The sequence below is a fragment of the Primulina tabacum genome, chromosome 1 (assembly GCF_025594145.1).
Source record: "Primulina tabacum isolate GXHZ01 chromosome 1, ASM2559414v2, whole genome shotgun sequence".
Classification (NCBI taxonomy): domain Eukaryota; kingdom Viridiplantae; phylum Streptophyta; class Magnoliopsida; order Lamiales; family Gesneriaceae; genus Primulina; species Primulina tabacum.
The window spans coordinates 29,820,555-29,840,449 of record NC_134550.1 but is presented as its reverse complement, the minus strand read 5'-3'; the positions used below and the strand labels follow the sequence as shown (position 1 = coordinate 29,840,449).

The 19,895-nt window shown below is 38.0% G+C and overlaps 1 protein-coding gene across 1 annotated transcript; it reads left to right on the top strand.

Annotated features, from left to right (window-relative positions):
• Positions 1 to 433: 433 nt before the first annotated feature.
• Positions 434 to 19,132, top strand: LOC142507469 (uncharacterized). The gene is made up of 7 exons (XM_075619502.1): positions 434 to 950; positions 13,118 to 13,254; positions 13,389 to 14,281; positions 14,569 to 14,672; positions 14,751 to 14,907; positions 15,494 to 15,767; positions 19,022 to 19,132. Exons 1-7 carry the CDS (start codon positions 434 to 436, stop codon positions 19,130 to 19,132), a joined length of 2,193 nt encoding a protein of 730 aa, XP_075475617.1.
• Positions 19,133 to 19,895: the final 763 nt, after the last annotated feature.

Here is a 19,895-nt window from a genome sequence, read left to right as displayed (position 1 = left end):
TTGTCCCACTTTGCCCTCTTTTAAAGAATGTCTCCATGAACAAGCCAATGTTTTGAACAATTTCAAAAGGCCAAATTTTGAACCATTTTCTCAAAATTACAATCCAGGTTGGCGAAATCATCCAAATTTTAGTTGGAGGAATGATAATGCTGCACAATTTTCACAACCACATTTCCAAAATCAACAAAATTTTCAAAATTATGCACCTTATGTTCCTCCACCTAAAAGAAATTTGGAAGATACATTGAATTCTTTCATTGCAAAGCAAGAGTCTATCAATACTCAAACTGCTCAAACCATGACAGATTTGAAAGATACTCTTGCTAAATTTGCATCTGCACTTAATGTTAATGAAAAAGGTAAATTTCCTTCACAACCTCTGCCTAATCCCAAGGATCATCATTCACAAACCGGAACTTCTGGAACTCAATCGATGGATCAGGTAAAATCTGTTATTACCCTTCGAAGTGGTAAGGTTGTGGAAAAATCCATTCTTGAACCTTGTGAAGATGATGATAAATCAACTCCAAAGGGTAAGGAAGTGGAACCCATAACTTGCGAAGAGGAGGTTCAACAGACAGTGTCACCACCATTCCCTCATGCATTGAAAAATACAAAAAAATCAAATTTGAATTCTGATATATATGATATTTTTAAACAAGTAAAAGTTAATATTCCTTTATTAGATGCAATAAAACATGTATCATCATATGCCAAATTTTTGAAAGACTTGTGCACTGTGAAAAGAAAATTGAATGTGAAAAAGAAAGCATTTTTAGCCGAACAAGTAAGTGCAATCATTCAAAATAATAATACTTTGAAATACAAAGACCCAGGTTGTCCTACTATTTCATGTATTATTGGAGAACGAAAGATTAAAAAAGTCTTGCTTGATCTTGGAGCTAGTGTGAATTTACTTCCATATTCAGTTTATCAAGAACTCAATCTAGGCGAGTTAAAATCTACTTCGGTAACACTTTTTGTAAAGGCCCTCGAACTTCTTGCTTGAAAATTTACGGAAAATTAAAAATTTTCTTTTTAAAAGAACTTAAATGGCCTCATTCATAAAATCACTGGTGAATCAAGTTCAATATTTCAAAATATTGCAGCAGAAGAAAATAAAGTTTGCCAAAAATCACAATTTAAAAATATCCAACGACTGATAAAATGTTTGCGGAATAAAATAACAACTGGTGCTCTGAGGTCCTCGGGTGCCACTACTGCCGACCCAAGCTGGCTCAGTGGTCCCCGCCCTCGGCCCTGGCCTCATCAGTACCTACAACAATCAAGTCTAGTGAGCCTAAAGACTCAGCATGCATATATCACAGGTAACGAGTAAAAATCTGAATTAAAATATGCATGAGTTAACATATCCTGTCATGAGGCATGCTGAAAATAATCTGTACTGAGCAATTATAATACGTGCATAACTGAACTGATAATCACAGTAAAAAAAATGTTTGCTCCTTGGAGCCTGTACTGAAATAACTGATAAAATTTTCTGTTGAGATTAACGCCTGTGGCCACTGCACTAAGCTGAACTAATCGGTAACTGGCTACCGGGGAGTCTGAAACTGAACTGAGCTGGCCGGTCACTAGCGACCGGGTGGTACCAAACTGAACTGAGCGGTCACTGGCGACCGTATAAAATAATACTCCCACATAGTGAATGAACCACAAGCCATATCGCATAAATATCAAAAATAATCATTTTCTATTTAATGCACGTAAAATAATTAACTGGCATAATGAAAATGTCCCGTAATTTTACCAACTGGATTGGATTGGATCGTCCCCAGGCTCGCTGCAACCTAACTGTGCCATGAAAAACATGCAAATGCTAAAACTTGACCAACTATGCAATTTACGTTCAAAAGATGCGACTATGACGCCTAATGATTTCGTATTCAATCATGACTCCGAGCCAACCTGAACCGACCCTGAACCGACGTATAGTCATGATTAAAATACGCTGAAAAATCATAAAATAATGTTCCTAAAATGATAGGGTCGAAATCTAGGTGGAATGGAGGCCAAAACACAAAACGCTCTTTCGAGAGTCAATTTGGCACATCGCACCGTAAATTCTCGTACGACCTCAAAAATGAACCGAATCACAAACGGTCGAAAACATGACCTTCCCAACTCAAAGGGGCACTGTCCAGTCCAAGGACATAGGCTAAAAGCCGACCGAGAACTCGAACGAGCCTCCGAAACGACACAGAAACTTGCTGTAATTTTCCAGCAGCTGCAACCTTGCTTGCATCGCGTCGTTTGCGAGACTTTTGGCCATTGGGGCTTGAAACACCGACCAAATCCTCTCCAGAACGTCCCAAGGAATGATTCGAACCATGGCTAAGGGCCCTAGGCCAGCCACAATCCGCATCACACCATAACTCAAACGACACTCCAACCGAGCCCCACGTGTATGTGTGTGTAGTGATGTACTTTGATCGTTGTCTTGTGTCGTTCTAGTGGCCATTTGTTTGACCATGGCATGATCTAGACATCTAGGGACATGGTATGAACCGTGGCTAAGGGCCATAGGCCAACCAAGATCCATACCAAGCAACAAAAGAAACGAACCAAAAGCTGTCCAACCGAAGTAGCCGAAGGGGTATAGGGGCTGTTGTGATGTTTTGATTAAAAACCGATGAGCCATGGACCCAGCCACCAAAAGGGTGACTTAGTCACGTCTTAGACTTGCTAGAAGAGTGATCTAACTAGGGCTATAAGCCCTAGGACAGCCAAGATCAGATCCAACCCCTTGACATAAAAACTGAAATTTTCGAACACATGAGAAGCAATGGGAAAGTTGCTGTCATTCTGAATTTCCAGCGAGCATGGGGTTAAACCAATGGACAAACGTGGTCCTAATGCATCCTATTACATGTATATAGGTCGCCTTGGGAGCCTGGAATCGAACCAATCACCTGAAACAACAAAACTCAGAAAAACGTGAAGCTTGTCATGAAAGGGCCGAAATCTGCATGCATTATTTTCTGAAAATTCTATGATGTATTTCGGTTTTTGCATGATAAAGCATGATCATGTACTGAAAAATAATTGATAATATGACTTGATTGAGGTTTGAAAGAAATCTAGACATGCTTGGTTATCGTTTGAAATGAAAACGAAAAGAAGAGACGAGACGGCGCGGAGGAGACGGAGTTGCTTGCTTTTCTTCCTTCCTAAGCTCTCGATTTTTCTCTCTATTATTTCTAGCTATGCCTCACGTATTTTACACTGAAAATCGGTCTGATTTTCGGTGGTGATGGAGGGGGAGTGATGGTTATGAAGGTGAGGAGAAGGGTGCACAACAATAGGATCATATCAAGACTAAGTCTTCTCATTTTGAATTTTAAATTATGGTTTGATATCAAATGAGTTGGTGGATTCTTCTAGGAGGTAGTGGCCGATTTCCTCCCTTGATATCTAGACTAGGATGTGTCCATTAATTAATTAAATTGTGCTCCCAAGAATCCTAGAATTATCCTACTAATTACATGCAAAGAATTGGTCAAAAAGGTTGATGAGTTGGCAATTGAGTTGCCTAGCAACTATGGGGCCAAAATTATGCTAATAAAATGAGTGGGAAGTGTTGGTTATCTAGTCAACTAATAATCCTTGAAAGCCTTACTAATCCTTTAAATAATTTAGTGAGCTAACCCCTTAATTAAATAACTTAAATGAGTTCATTTCTTAATCACCTCAAATAATTAAATTATATCCTCAAACCTCCCTTTCTAACTTAAATGAACTTAGTTGCTAGCTAAATTAACTTCTGGAAATATTTCTCGAATCTTAAATTCTATCTCAAAACTCCATCTCCGGTCCGGCCTCACTGAAATAACTGAAATGCTAAAAATCAAACAACTGAACTGAAATAATAAAATAATTAACTTCAAAGAAATGCATTTAAAATAATCATGCAATGAAGTCAATTAAATTTAAAAATCTAGAATTATGCATGGCTTATACGTAGACTGATTTACGGGTTCTACAATCCTTCCCCCCTTTAAAAGAAATTTCGTCCTCGAAATTAGAACTCACCGAATAACTCATGGTATCGACTCTCATCTCCGGGTCAGACTCCCAAGTAGCTTCCTCCTCAGAATGGTTGAGCCATTTGACTTTGACTCGCTTAACAAGCTTGTTCCGAAGTTTCTTCTCCTGTCTGTCTAGGATCTGCACTGGTCTTTCCTCATAAGACAGGTTCGGAAGTAAGTTGCAACGGCTCAAAGTTCAACACATGCGAAGGGTTCGCCATGTACTTTCTCAGCATGGAGACGTGAAAGACATTGTGTACTCCGGCCAGATTCAGCGGAAGAGCCACACGATAAGCAAGCGTCCCAACTCTGTCAAGGATCTCAAACGGTCCAATGAATCTCGGACTGAGCTTCCCTTTCTTCCCAAATCTCATGACACCCTTCATAGGTGCTACTTTCACAAAGGCATGATCGCCCACTGCAAACTCTAACTCTCTCCTCCGCTGATCGGCATAACTCTTCTGTCAGCTCTGAGCAGTCCTCATCCTATCACGGATCTTGACTACTACATCTGCTGCCTGCTGAACAATCTCTGGACCCAACTCTGCTCTCTCTCCTACTTCATCCCAATGAACAGGAGATCTACACTTGCGACCATACAGTGCTTCATACGGAGCCATACCAATAGAAGACTGGAAGCTGTTGTTGTAGGTGAACTCAACCAGTGGCAAGTTCGACTCCCAACTCCCTGAGAAATCGATGACGCAAGCGCGAAGAAGATCCTCCAAAATCTGAATAACTCGCTCCGACTGCCCATCTGTCTGCGGATGGAAAGCTGTTCTAAACAGCAACTTCGTACCCAAATTCAAATGCAAGCTCTTCCAAAATGAGGAAGTGAATCTGGGATCTCTGTCGGATACGATCGAAACCGGAATACCATGAAGTCGGACTATCTCTCGGATATACAGCTCTGCATACTGAACCATGGTGAAAGTCGTCTTAATAGGCAAGAAGTGCGCTGATTTGGTAAGACGATCTACAATTACCCAGATGGCATTCGATCCTCTGGCTGACTTCGGCAATCCGGTCACAAAATCCATGGTAACATTCTCCCACTTCCACTCGAGAATAGGGAGAGGCTTGAGCAAACCTGCTGGTCTCTGATGCTCGGCCTTCACTAACTGGCAAGTCAGGCACTTGGACACAAATCGCCTGATGTCCTTCTTCATCCCTGGCCACCAATACAATAGCTGCAGATCCTTGCACATCTTCGTACTCCCAGGGTGAATGGAGTACGGGGACGTATGGGCCTCTGATAAGATGTCTGCTCGGATAGAATCACTGCTAGGAACCCATATCCTATCTCGGTATCTCACAATACCGTCGCTGACTGTATACAAAACACTGCCCTTGGCTTCATCTCTCTTCTTCCACTGTGCCAACTGCTCATCTGCGGCCTGACCACTGCGAATACGGTCCAAAAGGGAAGACTGAATGGTCAAGGTAGATAGACGAGGAACTCTACCTCGAGGGTAAGTCTCAAGATCAAACCTCTGCATCTCAATCTGAAGAGGTTTCTGAATCGTCAAATGAGCCATCACTGCGACTTTCCTGCTCAAAGCATCCGCAACTACATTAGCTTTACCCGGGTGGTAGCTAATGTCACAATCGTAGTCTTTCACAAGCTCCAACCAACGCCTCTGACGCATGTTCAGCTCCTTCTGCGTAAAGAAATACTTGAGGCTCTTGTGGTCGGTAAAGATCTGGCATTTCTCTCCATACAGATAGTGCCTCCAAATCTTTAAAGCAAAAACTACGGCCGCTAACTCCAGATCATGGGTAGGGTAATTCTTCTCATGGATTTTCAGCTGTCGAGAAGCATACGCTATCACTCTCCCATGCTGCATCAAAACTGCACCTAAACCAAGCTTCGAAGCATCGGTATAAAGGACAAACTCACCAGATCCTGACGGTACAGCCAAAACAGGTGCTGAGATAAGAGCTTGCTTCAAAGTATCGAAGCTATTCTGACACTCCTCGCTCCACACAAACTTCACATATTTCTTGGTCAGTGCTGTGAGTGGAACGGAAATGGATGAGAATCCCCGAATGAACTTCCTGTAATATCCTGCCAACCCAAGAAAACTGTGGATCTCGGATGCATTCTGAGACACAACCCAATCTCTGACTGCTGCAACTTTTGCTGGGTCTACCTCAATACCACTGCTAGAAACAATGTGGCCTAAGAACGCCACCTTCTCTAACCAGAATTCGCATTTACTGAACTTTGCGAATAATTTGTGCTTCTGCAATGTCTGCAACACTGTGGTCAGATGTCTGCTGTGCTCCTCCCGACTCTTGGAGTAGACGAGAATGTCATCTATGAACACTATCACAAACTGGTCCAGATATGGCTGAAATACGCGATTCATGAGATCCATGAAGATCGCTGGCGCATTCGTCAGACCGAACGGCATCACAAGGAACTCGTAGTGGCCATAACGAGTCCTGAAAGCAGTCTTGGAAACATCAGCATCTCTCACCCTCAACTGGTGATAACCAGAGTGCAGATCAATCTTGGAGAAAATAGAAGCTCCCTGCAACTGGTCAAATAGATCCTCAATCCTCGGAAGTGGGTATTTATTCTTCACTGTAACCCTGTTCAACTCCCGGTAGTCAATGCAAAGCCTCATCGTGCCATCCTTCTTTTTCACAAATAAGACTGGCGCGCCCCATGGAGAAAAGCTCGGGCGAATGAACTCCTTGTCGAGAAGTTCCTGAATCTGCTTCTGAAGCTCTTCCATCTCTGTCGGTGCTAATCGGTACGGCACTTTGGATATCGGAGCCGTACCTGGCATAAGCTCAATGGAAAACTCCACCTCTCTCTCGGGTGGCATACCAGAGACGTCTTCGGGAAAAACGTCTAAAAAATCTCTGACAATCGGAACATCTGAGGCTGACTGGCTGGTTCCTCGGGGATAGATAAAAAGGTCGCTAGAAATGCCCGACACCCTCTATGCATGAGTTTCCTAGCATGAACATAAGGAATAATGCGCGGTAAAGGAAAGTACCTGTCCGGCTCAAATAAGAACTGCTCCATTCCAGGCGGTCGGACAAGAACAGATCTCCGCTGGAAGTCTATCAACACTCTGTTCCTCAATAGCCAGTCCATCCCTAGGATGATGTCAAATTCTGGCATCGGTAGCACAATCAGATCCGCATAAACAAGTTTACCGTGCAACTCAAGGTCTATATCTCGGATAACGTTGGTGGCTGCCATCTCCTCGCCTGACGGCAACACTACTGAAAAGGCTGTATCTAGCCCAATGGTCTGGATCTTGAGAAAGTTTGCAAAGACCTCCGAAATAAACGAGTGAGTGGCCCCTGAATCTATCAAGGTCTTGGTAGCGGAACCAGATATAAAAATTCTCCCTGTCAACAACATAGTCTCCGGGTTGGTTTCCGCGGCATGGAGAGCAAAAACTCTGCCTTGGGTAGGCAGATTCCTCTGAGGACATTGCAGCAACATGTGGTCTGGACTGCCACACTTAAAACACTTTCCTGAGCCAGCCATGCATGCTCCAGGATGGCGACGTGAGCACCTGGGACAGACGGGGTGCTCCTGAGTCCTCGGGGCTGGGTGTCCCCGCTGCTGCTGCTGGCCTCGGTTCCTGGGCGGTCCATGAAAAGGCCTCTTATTCTGCTGCTGATGCTGCTGAGGAGGAGGGCGGTGCGGTGCCTGGACTGGGCGCTTGCCCTGGCGATCCCTCTCGATATCCCGCAGATCCTGCTCAGCGGCTAAGGCCTTGGAGACGGCAATCTCATAAGTAGCAGGGTCAGATACCCTAACATCCCGGCGCAAGATCGGCCTTAAACCCACCAGGAAGTGCATCAGCTTGGCTCTGGCATCATTCGCGATCAGGGGCACAAAGTGACAGCCCCTCTCGAACTTACGGATAAACTCCGTAACCGTCATATCCCCCTGTCTCAGACTCATGAACTCGGTGGTCAGCCTGGTGCGAACCTCCTCAGAAAAATACTTGGAGTAGAAAACTTCCGTAAAACGGGTCCATGAAAGTGTAGCCAAGGTCAAGGCTACTGACGCTCCTTCCCACCATAAGCGGGCATCTCCACTGAACAGATAGGTGGCACAACGGACTCTGTCTGCATCTCCCAGCTCCATGAACTCGAAGATAACCTCGAGGGATTTGATCTATCCCTCGGCAACCATGTGGTCAGATGTCCCAGAGAATTCCTTCGGGCGCATCTTCATGAATCGCTCATAAACAGCCTCGGGCCCTGTCGGCATGGCTGCGGCTGCGGCTACGGTTGCGGCATTGTTCCCCGCAAACTGTGCGAAGAACTGTGCCATCCCAGCTAACATCTGGGCACTCATGTCCGGTGAGGGTGGTGGAGGAGGTGGTAGGTCTCCCTCCGGTCTACGCTCCTCCCTGTCCTCTCGGCGAGGCTCCTCCTCTCTATTGCGCTCTAAAATGCGTCTAGGGGGCATACTGTTCCAACATAACCCATACGTAACTAACATGCATAATTCCATAATTTATTTTAAATGAACACTGAAATACTGAAAATCTGGAAGCATGCTGACAAAATAATTCATGCTTTAACTGAAATGCTGAAAAAAATGCTGAACTGAAAAACTTACAGACCGAAGACGTGGCTTCGTGAGCTTCTCGTGGTCACTGCACTAAGCTGAACTAATCGGTAACTGGCTACCGGGGAGTCTGAAACTGAACTGAGCTGGCCGGTCACTGGCGACCGGGTGGTACCAAACTGAACTGAGCAGTCACTGGCGACCGTATAAAATAATACTCCCACATAGTGAATGAACCACAAGCCATATCGCATAAATCTCAAAAATAATCATTTTCTATTTAATGCACGTAAAATAATTAACTGGCGTAATGAAAATGTCCCGTAATTTTACCAACTGGATTGGATTGGATCGTCCCCAGGCTCGCTGCAACCTAACTGTGCCATGAAAAACATGCAAATGCTAAAACTTGACCAACTATGCAATTTACGTTCAAAAGATGCGACTATGACGCCTAATGATTTCGTATTCAATCATGACTCTGAGCCAACCTGAACCGACCCTGAACCGACGTATAGTCATGATTAAAATACGCTGAAAAATCATAAAATAATGTTCCTAAAATGATAGGGTCGAAATCTAGGTGGAATGGAGGCAAAAACACAAAACGCTCTTTCGAGAGTCAATTTGGCACATCGCACCGTAAATTCTCGTACGACCTCAAAAATGAACCGAATCACAAACGGTTGAAAACATGACCTTCCCAACTCAAAGGGGCACTGTCCAGTCCAAGGCCATAGGCTAAAAGCCGACCGAGTACTCGAACGAGCCTCCGAACCGACACAGCAACTTGCTGTAATTTTCAGCAGCTGCAACCTTGCTTGCATCGCGTCGTTTGCGAGACTTTTGGCCATTGGGGCTTGAACCACCGACCAAATACTCTCCACAACATCCCAAGGAATGATTTGAATCATGGCTAAGGGCCCTAGGCCAGCCACAATCCGCATCACACCATAACTCAAACGACACTCCAACCGAGCCCCACGTGTATGTGTGTGTAGTGATGTACTTTGATCGTTGTCTTGTGTCATTCCAGTGGCCATTTGTTTGACCATGGCACGATCTAGACATCTAGGGACATGGTATGAACCGTGGCTAAGGGCCATAGGCCAACCAAGATCCATACCAAGCAACAAAAGAAACGAACCAAAAGCTGTCCAACCGAAGTAGCCGAAGGGGTATAGGGGCTGTTGTGATGTTTTGATTAAAAATCGAATGAGCCAAAGACCCAACCACCAAAAGGGCGACTTAGTCACGTATTAGACTTGCTAGGGGAGTGATCTAACCAGGGCTATAAGCCCTAGGGCAGCCAAGATCAAATCCAACCCCTTGACATAAAAACGTGAAGCTTGTCATGAAAGGGCCGAAATCTGCATGCATTATTTTCTGAAAATTCTATGATGTATTTCGGTTTTTGGATGATAAAACATGATCATGTACTGAAAAATAATTGATAATATGACTTGATTGAGGTTTGAAAGAAATCTAGACATGCTTGGTTATCGTTTGAAATGAAAACGAAAAGAAGAGACGAGACGGCGCGGAGGAGACGGAGTTGCTTGCTTTTCTTCCTTCCTAAGCTCTCGATTTTTCTCTCTATTATTTCTAGCTATGCCTCACGTATTTTACACTGAAAAGAGGTCTGATTTTCGGTGGTGATGGAGGGGGAGTGATGGTTATGAAGGTGAGGAGAAGGGTGCACAATAATAGGATCATATCAAGACTAAATCTTCTCATTTTGAATTTTGAATTATGGTTTGATATCAAATGAGTTGGTGGATGCTTCTAGGAGGTAGTGGCCGATTTCCTCCCTTGATATCTAGACTAGGATGTGCCCATTAATTAATTAAATTGTGCTCCCAAAAATCCTTGAATTATCCTACTAATTACATGCAAAGAATTGGTCAAAAAGGTTGATGAGTTGGCAATTGAGTTGCCTAGCAACTATGGGGCCGAAATTATGCTAATAAAATGAGTGGGAAGTGTTGGTTATCTAGTCAACTAATAATCCTTGAAAGCCTTACTAATCCTTTAAATAATTTAGTGAGCTAACCCCTTAATTAAATAACTTAAATGAGTTCATTTCTTAATCACCTCAAATAATTAAATTAAATCCTCAAACCTCCCTTTCTAACTTAAATGAACTTAGTTGCTAGCTAAATTAACTTCTGGAAATATTTCTCGAATCTTAAATTCTATCTCAAAACTCCAACTCCGGTCCGACCTCACTGAAATAACTGAAATGCTAAAAATCAAACTACTGAACTGAAATAATAAAATAATTAACTTCAAAGAAATGCATTTAAAATAATCATGCAATGAAGTCAATTAAATTTAAAAATCTAGAATTATGCATGGCTTATACGTAGACTGATTTACGGGTTCTACACTTTTACTTGCCGATAGATCTGTTAAAGTGCCAAGAGGTATGGTAGAAGACGTATTGGTCCAAGTTGATAACTTTATATATCCTGTTGATTTCAAAGTTTTAGATACACAACCTATCGAAGCTTGTAATGCAATTCCTGTAATTCTGGGTCGTCCATTTTTAGCAACTTCTAATGCACTTATAAATTGCAGGAATGGAATAATGAAGTTGTCATTTGGTAACATGACCTTGGAGCTCAATGTTTTTAATCTTTGTAAGCAACCACATGACAAAGGAGATGAAAGTGAAGATGAAAATCTTATTGAAACTCTTGTGGAAGAAAACATTCAAGAAGGGAGTACTCGTGATCAATTAGATATTTGTTCAATTGAAACTGTTAAAGAAAATATTGAAATTGATCTTGATGATTTTATCAGGTATCACGCGTTACCAGGATCAGAGAAAGAATTTGATGCAAAATATGAGAACAAAGACGAACCACCCATATTGGAGTTAAAACCCTTGCCAGAAGAATTGAAGTATGCATTTCTTGGAGAAGATGAAACATATCCGGTGGTAATTTCTTCCAAACTAGAAAGTGATCAAGAAGGTAAATTAGTTTATATGCTTAAAAGACATAAAAATGCAATTGGTTGAACACTAAAAGATCTCAAGGGCATTAATCCACTAATTTGCACACACAAAATTCATTTAGAAGAAAATGCTAAAACATCTCAACAACCACAAAGGAGATTAAATCCACACATGAAAGATGTTGTGAAAACTGAAGTTCTCAAACTGCTTGATGTTGGAATTATCTACCCTATTTATGATAGTAAGTGGGTAAGCCCAACACAAGTAGTTTCAAAAAAATCTGGCATCACAGTGATAAAAAATGAAAAAGGTGAATTGTTAACAAGTCGAGTCCCATCTAGTTGGCGGATGTGTATTGATTATAGAAAATTAAATGACGCCACTAGAAAAGATCATTTTCCATTACCATTTTTGGATCAAATTTTAGAAAGAGTAGCATGTCATCCATACTACTGTTTTCTTGATGGAAATTCAGGTTATTATCAAATTCCCATTGCACTCGAAGATCAAGAAAAAACTACATTCACATGTCCTTTTGGAACATTTGCATTCAGAAGGATTCCATTTGGTTTATGCAATGCCCAGCAACATTTCAAAGATGTATGCTAAGTATTTTTTGCGACATGGTTGAAAATTGTTTGGAAATTTTCATGGATGATTTAACTGTCTTTGGGAATACATTTGATAATTGTCTTGAAAATTTGGAAAAAGTTTTAAAAAGATGCGAGGAAAAAGGTCTTATTTTAAATTGGGAAAAATGTCATTACATGATTACTTCTGGAATTGTTTTGGGACATGTCGTGTCATCTCATGGAATTGAAGTTGATAAAGCAAAAGTTGATGTCATTGCCAATTTACCCCCTCCAAAAACCATTAAAGAAATCCGCTCATTTTTGAGACATGCTGGATTTTATAGGAGGTTTATAAAGGACTTTAGTTTAATCTCTAAACCCATTTGTAACCTCTTAACAAAAGACACTGCATTTGAGTGGACTCAAGAATGTCAAAATGCTTTTGATAAAATTATTCGACATTTAACATCAGCTCCTATCATGCAACCTCCTGATTGGTCTTTACCATTTTAAATCATGTGCGATGCGAGTGATTATGCAGTCGGTGCAGTACTGGGTCAAAGAAGAAACGGTAAGTCTTATGTGATATATTATGCAAGTAGAACTTTAAACAATGCTCAAATGAATTACTCCACAACTGAAAAAGAACTACTTGTTGTAATATTTGCATTAGATAAATTTCGTTCTTATTTGATTGGATCAACGACTATTGTGTTTACTGATCATTCTGCTATTAGATATTTGTTGACCAAACAGGATGCAAAGCCACGACTGATACGATGGATTTTGTTACTCCAAGAATTTGACATTGTGATCAAAGATAAAAAAGGAACTGAGAATGTCGTAGCCGATCATTTATCGAGACTAGTAACAGGATCATCTTGTGAAATGACACCAATTAACGATAATTTTCCTGATGAACATCTATTTTCAGTTACTACTACAACTTGGTTTGCTAACATAGTAAATTTTCTTGTGACAGGAAAAATGCCACCGCAATGGAGTTCCCAAGATAAAAGAAAATTTTTGAATGAGGTAAAAAACTTTTATTGGGATGATCCGTATCTGTTCAAGTATTGTCCAGATCAAATTTTTCGACGTTGCATACCCGACAATGAGGTAAGTAGTGTCATTTAATTTTGTCATTCAGAAGCATGCGGAGGACATTTTCTTCAAAGAAAACGGCTGCAAAAATCTTGCAGTGTGGATTTTATTGGCCCACTTTGTTTAAAGACACCCACGAAATCTGCAAGATCTGTGAAAATTGTCAAAAATTGGGTGCGATTTCAAAAAAAAACATGATGTCTTTGAATCCTATCATTGAAATTGAAATCTTTGACTGTTGGGGAATTGATTTTATGGGACCTTTTCCATCGTCGTTTGGATACTTGTATATTTTAGTTGCAGTTAATTATGTTTCCAAATGGATAGAGGCAATTCCATGTCAAAAAAATGATCATAAAATCGTCATCAAATTTTTAGAAGAAAATATTTTTAGTAGATTTGGAATTCCTCGAGCCATGATAAGTGATGGGGGAACTCACTTTGTTAATAAACCATTTGCTTCATTAATGAAAAAATATGGTATTACTCATAAAGTAACTACTCCTTATCATCCTCAAACAAATGGACAAGTTGAATTAGCTAATAGGGAGATAAAGCAAGTTTTGAAAAAAACTGTTAACTCAAATAGAAAAGATTGGTCTCTGCGACTTAATGATGCACTTTGGGCATATCGAACAGCTTTTAAAACATCATTGAATATGTCTCCCTATAGGTTGGTTTATGGAAAACATTGTCATTTGCCTGTGGAATTGGAACATAAAGCTTATTGGGCGATCAAAACTTTAAATTCAAGCATGGATGATGCCAACAAATTGGGTAAATTGCAACTTAATGAACTTGATGAACTCAGAAATGACGCGTATGAGAATTCAAGGATTTATAAAGCAAAAATCAAATCATTTCATGATAAAACAATTCTTAGAAAATCTTTTGAGATTGGTAAAAAAGTTTTGCTTTATAATTCTCGACTTCACATATTGCCAGGAAAATTACGATCAAGATGGACATGCCCATATGTTGTAAAGCATGTGTATACTTATGGAGCAATGGATATTGAAAATCTTAAAAATGGTGATATTTTTAAAGTAAATGGACAAAGGCTTAAACCATTTTTAGAAAATGAAATCTTTCAAGAAGAGTTTATTTCCTTTTCTGATCCTTGATTTTTTTTGTGTTGCATTTAAGTTTGTTTGTTTTTATTTCAGTTTTTCTTAATATTTTTATTTTTCCGGTTAAATGGCGGATAATGGTACTCCGTGACTCTCATAGTCGGTTAAATCAGTTTCCCACAATTGCTGATACAAAAATAAAAAAAAATCAAATCATTTCTTTTCTTTTCAAAATGGATGAAATTCTCTCAAAAATTTGTAAATATTTTCCCTCTGTTTCTGAAAATGTTCAAAGAAAAATTTATGCAGGAAGGTGTGAAAGATTGAGATTGCTAATGCAAAAAGGAATTCCAGAAGATATTCGTCTTGTAATAGAAGCTAAGGTCCGATTTGGAGGAGAAGTTCCACAATCATTGCTCATTCGGTATTTGCCTGGATTAGGAAAAAGCACTTATGCGAAAAAACGAAGGGCCAAAAGTTTAGGGGTTTGTCATAAGTGTGCAAGATGGACTTGTGACAAACGATGCAGATCTTTGGGATGTGTTTCCAATAACAGAGAAGATAAAATTGGTTTCATTAAGAATGAGCTGAGTAAGGAGTCTTTAGATAACATCTTATTGACTCTTGAGACGCATTCTAGTGGACATGTGCATATTGAACTTCTCCGTTTATGGAAACAATTCCAAGATGAGCGTCATAGTCTTGGGAATCCGACTAAAAAAGACCTTGTTTGCCAATTTATAAGAAAATTGGATGGGAAGCATATCCTCGACTCATAGATGACGTTGAAGCCGTTTCTGGACGTAAAACCAGAGGAAAATTGTGAGCCACAATCACACTACTGTTTATATGCATGTGTGTCATTATTGTTTTTACTATTTATTCTGTTTACAGCTGTGACCCATAGTTTTGTCATGATAACATATTACCCCTATAAAATCTCTCATCTTTTTCTCTATTTTCGCAGAAAAAAAAGAAAGTAAAAACATGGCTGGATCCTCTGCACAAACATTGAAAAATATTTGTGTATTTTGTGGGTCGAGTCCTGGAAAAAATGAAGTGTTTGTAGAAGCAGCGAATAATCTTGGAAAGATATTGGCTGAGAGAAAAATTCACTTGGTATATGAGGGAGGTAATATTGGGTTAATGAGATCTGTTTCAACATCTGCTCATCTTGGAGGTAGTCAGGTTTTGGGTATTATTCCTACAGCTTTAGCTGAAGGAAATATTACAGGTGTTACGATTGGGGAGGAATTAAAAGTTTCTTCTATGTATGAAAGAATCACTGAAATGATTGAAAATTCTGATGCTTTTATCGCACTACCAGGTGGTTTTGGTACATTAGAAGAAATTTTTCACACTGTTTCTTGGGCACAACTTAATATCCATAATAAACCTGTGGGCTTGTTGAATATCAATAATTATTTTGACAGTTTGTTGACATTTCTTGATAAAGCTGTGAAACATAATTTCATTTCAGAAAATTCACGACGGATGCTCATCTGTGCTTCGACTGCCGACCAATTAATTGATGATTTGGAAGCTTTTGTTCATAAGCCTGATCCGATGATAATAAAGATTAATTGGTCGCAATCAAGCAGTAAGAAAAGGAAGTTGGATCATTGATTCAAAAGTCGTGGATTGGTTTGTGTTTGTTTCAGTTTGTTATCTTCAATAAAATTCCAGGTGATATCTCTTTCATTATGTACTCTTTATTAATAGTTATTTTGACATTAGGGACAATGTCATATCCTGATTGGGGGGATAACAAACTTATAAAAAATTAAAAAAATTAATATATATTATTTTAAAATAAAATCATGTTTATTGTTTGTATCTTAGTAATTTTTGCAAAAATATCATATATTACATGTTTGAAAGATTTAAATTAGAACATGCATTAATCTATTTAAGAATGTTTAAATTTTTATTTGAAAAAAAAGTCAATTTTAATATTCTTATCAATATAAAAATATGATTTAGGAAATCTTTTTGAGTGATTAACCATTGTGATAAAATCAAGTATTAAAATATATGACCCAAGATATACCTTATAAGAGTGCCTATAATTTTAAACTCACACATATTTTGTGAGTGAGTGGAGAGGACTGAGAAAACAGCTTTCGAGCCTTTATTGATCATGAGAGAGACTATCTATTGTTTAGATCTTGAGTTCTTATTTTGAAGAAAAAAAATGATATTTCCTGAAAAAAGGGAGAAAAATACAAAAAGAAAGATATTGAAGATCTGTGTAATTTTTAAGTTATATGCTACGACCCATATATCTCTCATAAAAAAAAACAAAAAACAAAAAAGAGAGAGAAATTTATTGTACAAATTAAATAAATATGTGGTCAAGAAGCATAAACTTAGTTTGATTCCATGATGTTATGCAAAAAAAAAAAAATATCAGGAAAAAATATATAATAAGAATAACTAGATTTTGAATCAATGGATTTTCTATCTTTTGATTAGTTTGGCTCGTTTGTCTGTCTGCATTCTGTAAACCATTTTTCTGAGCATTTATCTGTATTCCAACTCCATGAGAGAAATCGTTGCCATAAATTGAAACATTTATTAACCTGTGAGGATAAGGAGTTGAGACTCTTACTAGGAATTTCTGAAGGCCGTGTACATTTAACTACCTGAAATAAGCTTTGAATTGATCATCTCAAATTATTTCATAAATTATAATTATGATGATCTTGATATAACTTTGACAGTTTTCAAATTTAATTTAAACACTTAGATAGTTTTGATTACATTTCTATTTAAATTAATCAATATGTTTTGTATTGCTATTAATGCTTAAATTGCTAGGGACTAGCAATAAGCTGGTTGGGAGGTGTGATAAACATAAAAATTGTATATTAATTAAATATTTTATAATATAAATATATAGTTTTTGTTTTATTAAATGTTTAAATATTATATTTTTTATAATAAATTGTATAAAATATAAGTTGTTGTGTAATTACAAGTTTTTACTATTTTTTTACAGGTTCGATAAAACAAGAATAAACTTGGCGTTGCAAATGGGATTAAGATGATTCTTGGACCTGTAGAATGTTGATTTTAATATCTACAATATTGATGGCAAGCATGAGATAAAAATCCTCTCACAATTGGGATCAAATTAAGCAACAAATAAAGTTACCAAAGGAGTGGCAGTTTTACCATGCTCTAGTATTTTGACCATATCTCTCAAATTACTTGGTCAAATGATTTGAAAAAAATAACACAACTAGACAACTCAATTATCCACATGTTTCTTTTTATGTGAAGAAGCAAATTCGGAGAAGATTATTTTCAAAAGAGATGTGTAATATAATATAATATCTTGGAACACCAATGAAAACTTTTGTGAAAAAAAATAATATTTTATTTGTGATTGTCTCCTCAAATTTGGCTATAAATAGGGGTGACTTGTAATGTATTGGGATATCCCTCATTCTATGAACAAACCTTTGAGTTCATAATATTTCTCTCTATATTTTTTCTTTATTTCTTCATTTAAATACAATTAACATGTTAATTTCATATTCAAAGTTTTACACTTTGAATAATGAATAGCTAACTTCCTAAAGTTGAGATGATAAGGTGAAACTCTTGGCATGATAATAAGGTTACTAAAAGGTAAGAATCTATGTTTTATATTATTTAATCATTATTTATTGTTTATGTTATATTTATTTCTTTAAGCATTTTTATACCCTACTTATAAGTGGGAGTTTTGATTTATTGTTGCTATATGTTACACTAAATTCTTGGAACCATATAAAAGTTAGTTTCGTATTACCAACCATTTAAAGTGGATGTCTTGATTTATTATATATAAATATATTATAATATTAAATTCTTGGAACCATTTAAATGTTAGTTTGGTTTTACCAACCATTTAAATTGGATTCCTTGATTTATTATATATGAATATATCATAGTATTAATTTATTGATACCATTTAAATGTTTGTTTGGTTTTAACAACCATTTAAAGTGGGAACCTTGATTTAGTGTTTACAAATATATATAGCATAATAAATACTTGACCACATTTATAAGTTTTGGTATATATTATATACTTATAAGAAAATAATATATAACATAATATAAATATGATTATTTAATATATTGGAACCATTTTATTAAGTGGATTTCAATATTGTTTGTTATTGTTAACTTTATTAAAATACCAAGAGTGGATCTTTTAATCTCAACTACTTAAATTAAAATTTGAATAATTAAAAATTACCAATTAAAGATTCAAACAACTAAAAGAAAAAATAAATAAAAAGACATTGTAGTGGACTTGTAATTACCTTAGCTTCCTCGTGGATACGATATTCGAACTCATCGAATTATACTACTTGTGGACAACTTGCTCTTGAGAGTGCAACAATCAAAGTCGCAACAGCACCACTAAACCAATGCGCTCACAGCCCTCAACCAGCCATTTTTAGATCTCCTCTCAGCCATAGACTCCATCGATCTGCACGTATACAGCTCCTAATACGCTAGATTTGGCAGCCCCCTTGCACAAAACGCAGCAAAACGTTAGTTACATGCATGAATGAGCATATTTCATGACAAAACGATGCATAAACGTTGCTATACGATATATCTAAGATTTTTTCATGCAATTACATATAAATCGGAATATATAGCGTGATTGATGAGAAAAAAGAATGATACAAAGTGTTCCTTGATGTTTAGGCTCTTGAAAATCTACGCGTGGGACGCGAACCGGAGAGGCGGGGAAGCCTTTTTCTTGAAAGCTTGAAGAATTTTTTGAAGGTTCTGCTATCAAAGACGTGGGAAGGCTGATGCCAAGGGGGAGGCAATGGATGCTGATTATTGAGGGTGATTAGGGTTTAATTAGGGTGGATAATATATATAATTATATACTAATGGGCCATTATTGAAATTTTAAGGGTTTAAATGGATTTTTGGCTCATTAAGAAATAAAATAATCATATCAATTCCAAAAGCACTTTCGAAAATACTTCGTTTATGTACATTTTTGAAAATATTACCCGAACCCTTAAAAAGTCTCTGATTCGCTAAAATTTGCGCACCGGTCAAAAATACGACACGGGGAGTAAAAATACCCACCAAGGCCCAATTTTCAAAAAATACACTTAATATTATTTAATAAAAATTAATCATTCAATAAAAATATTTTTTTCATTATTTTCTCGGTCTCCATTACTCATTCGAGCGTGAAATACCACTTAAAACCCTAATGCATGAAACTTAAAAATAATAATGAAATAAATCTTACTCATGCAATAACCATGCATTAAATGCCTAAAAAACCTTTAAACACATATTTTAAATAAAACCCTAGTTTGCATGTATTCAGATTACGTAGCTTGAATTTTCTGGACGTTACAATTTTCCCCCCTTCTCTTAAAACAAAATTTTGTCCTCGAAATTTAAAACATACCGAATAACTCCGGGTAGCGACTCCTCATCTCGGCTTCAGTCTCCCAAGTAGCTTCCTCCTCGGAATGATTCAGCCAATTGACTTTAACCATGTGGATAACCTTGTTTCGGAGCCTCCTCTCCTGTCTATCCAATATCTGAG

Excerpts from the sequence above, each read along its gene's own strand:
- LOC142507469 (XM_075619502.1), top strand. The coding sequence starts at position 434 with ATGGATCAGGTAAAATCTGTTATTACCCTTCGAAGTGGTAAGGTTGTG. Across the intron at positions 13,255-13,388 it reads GTTGCATACCCGACAATGAG|ATCTGTGAAAATTGTCAAAA; the intron begins GTAAGTAGTGTC and ends GAAATCTGCAAG. Across the intron at positions 15,768-19,021 it reads TGACATTTCTTGATAAAGCT|GCTCTTGAAAATCTACGCGT; the intron begins GTGAAACATAAT and ends CTTGATGTTTAG.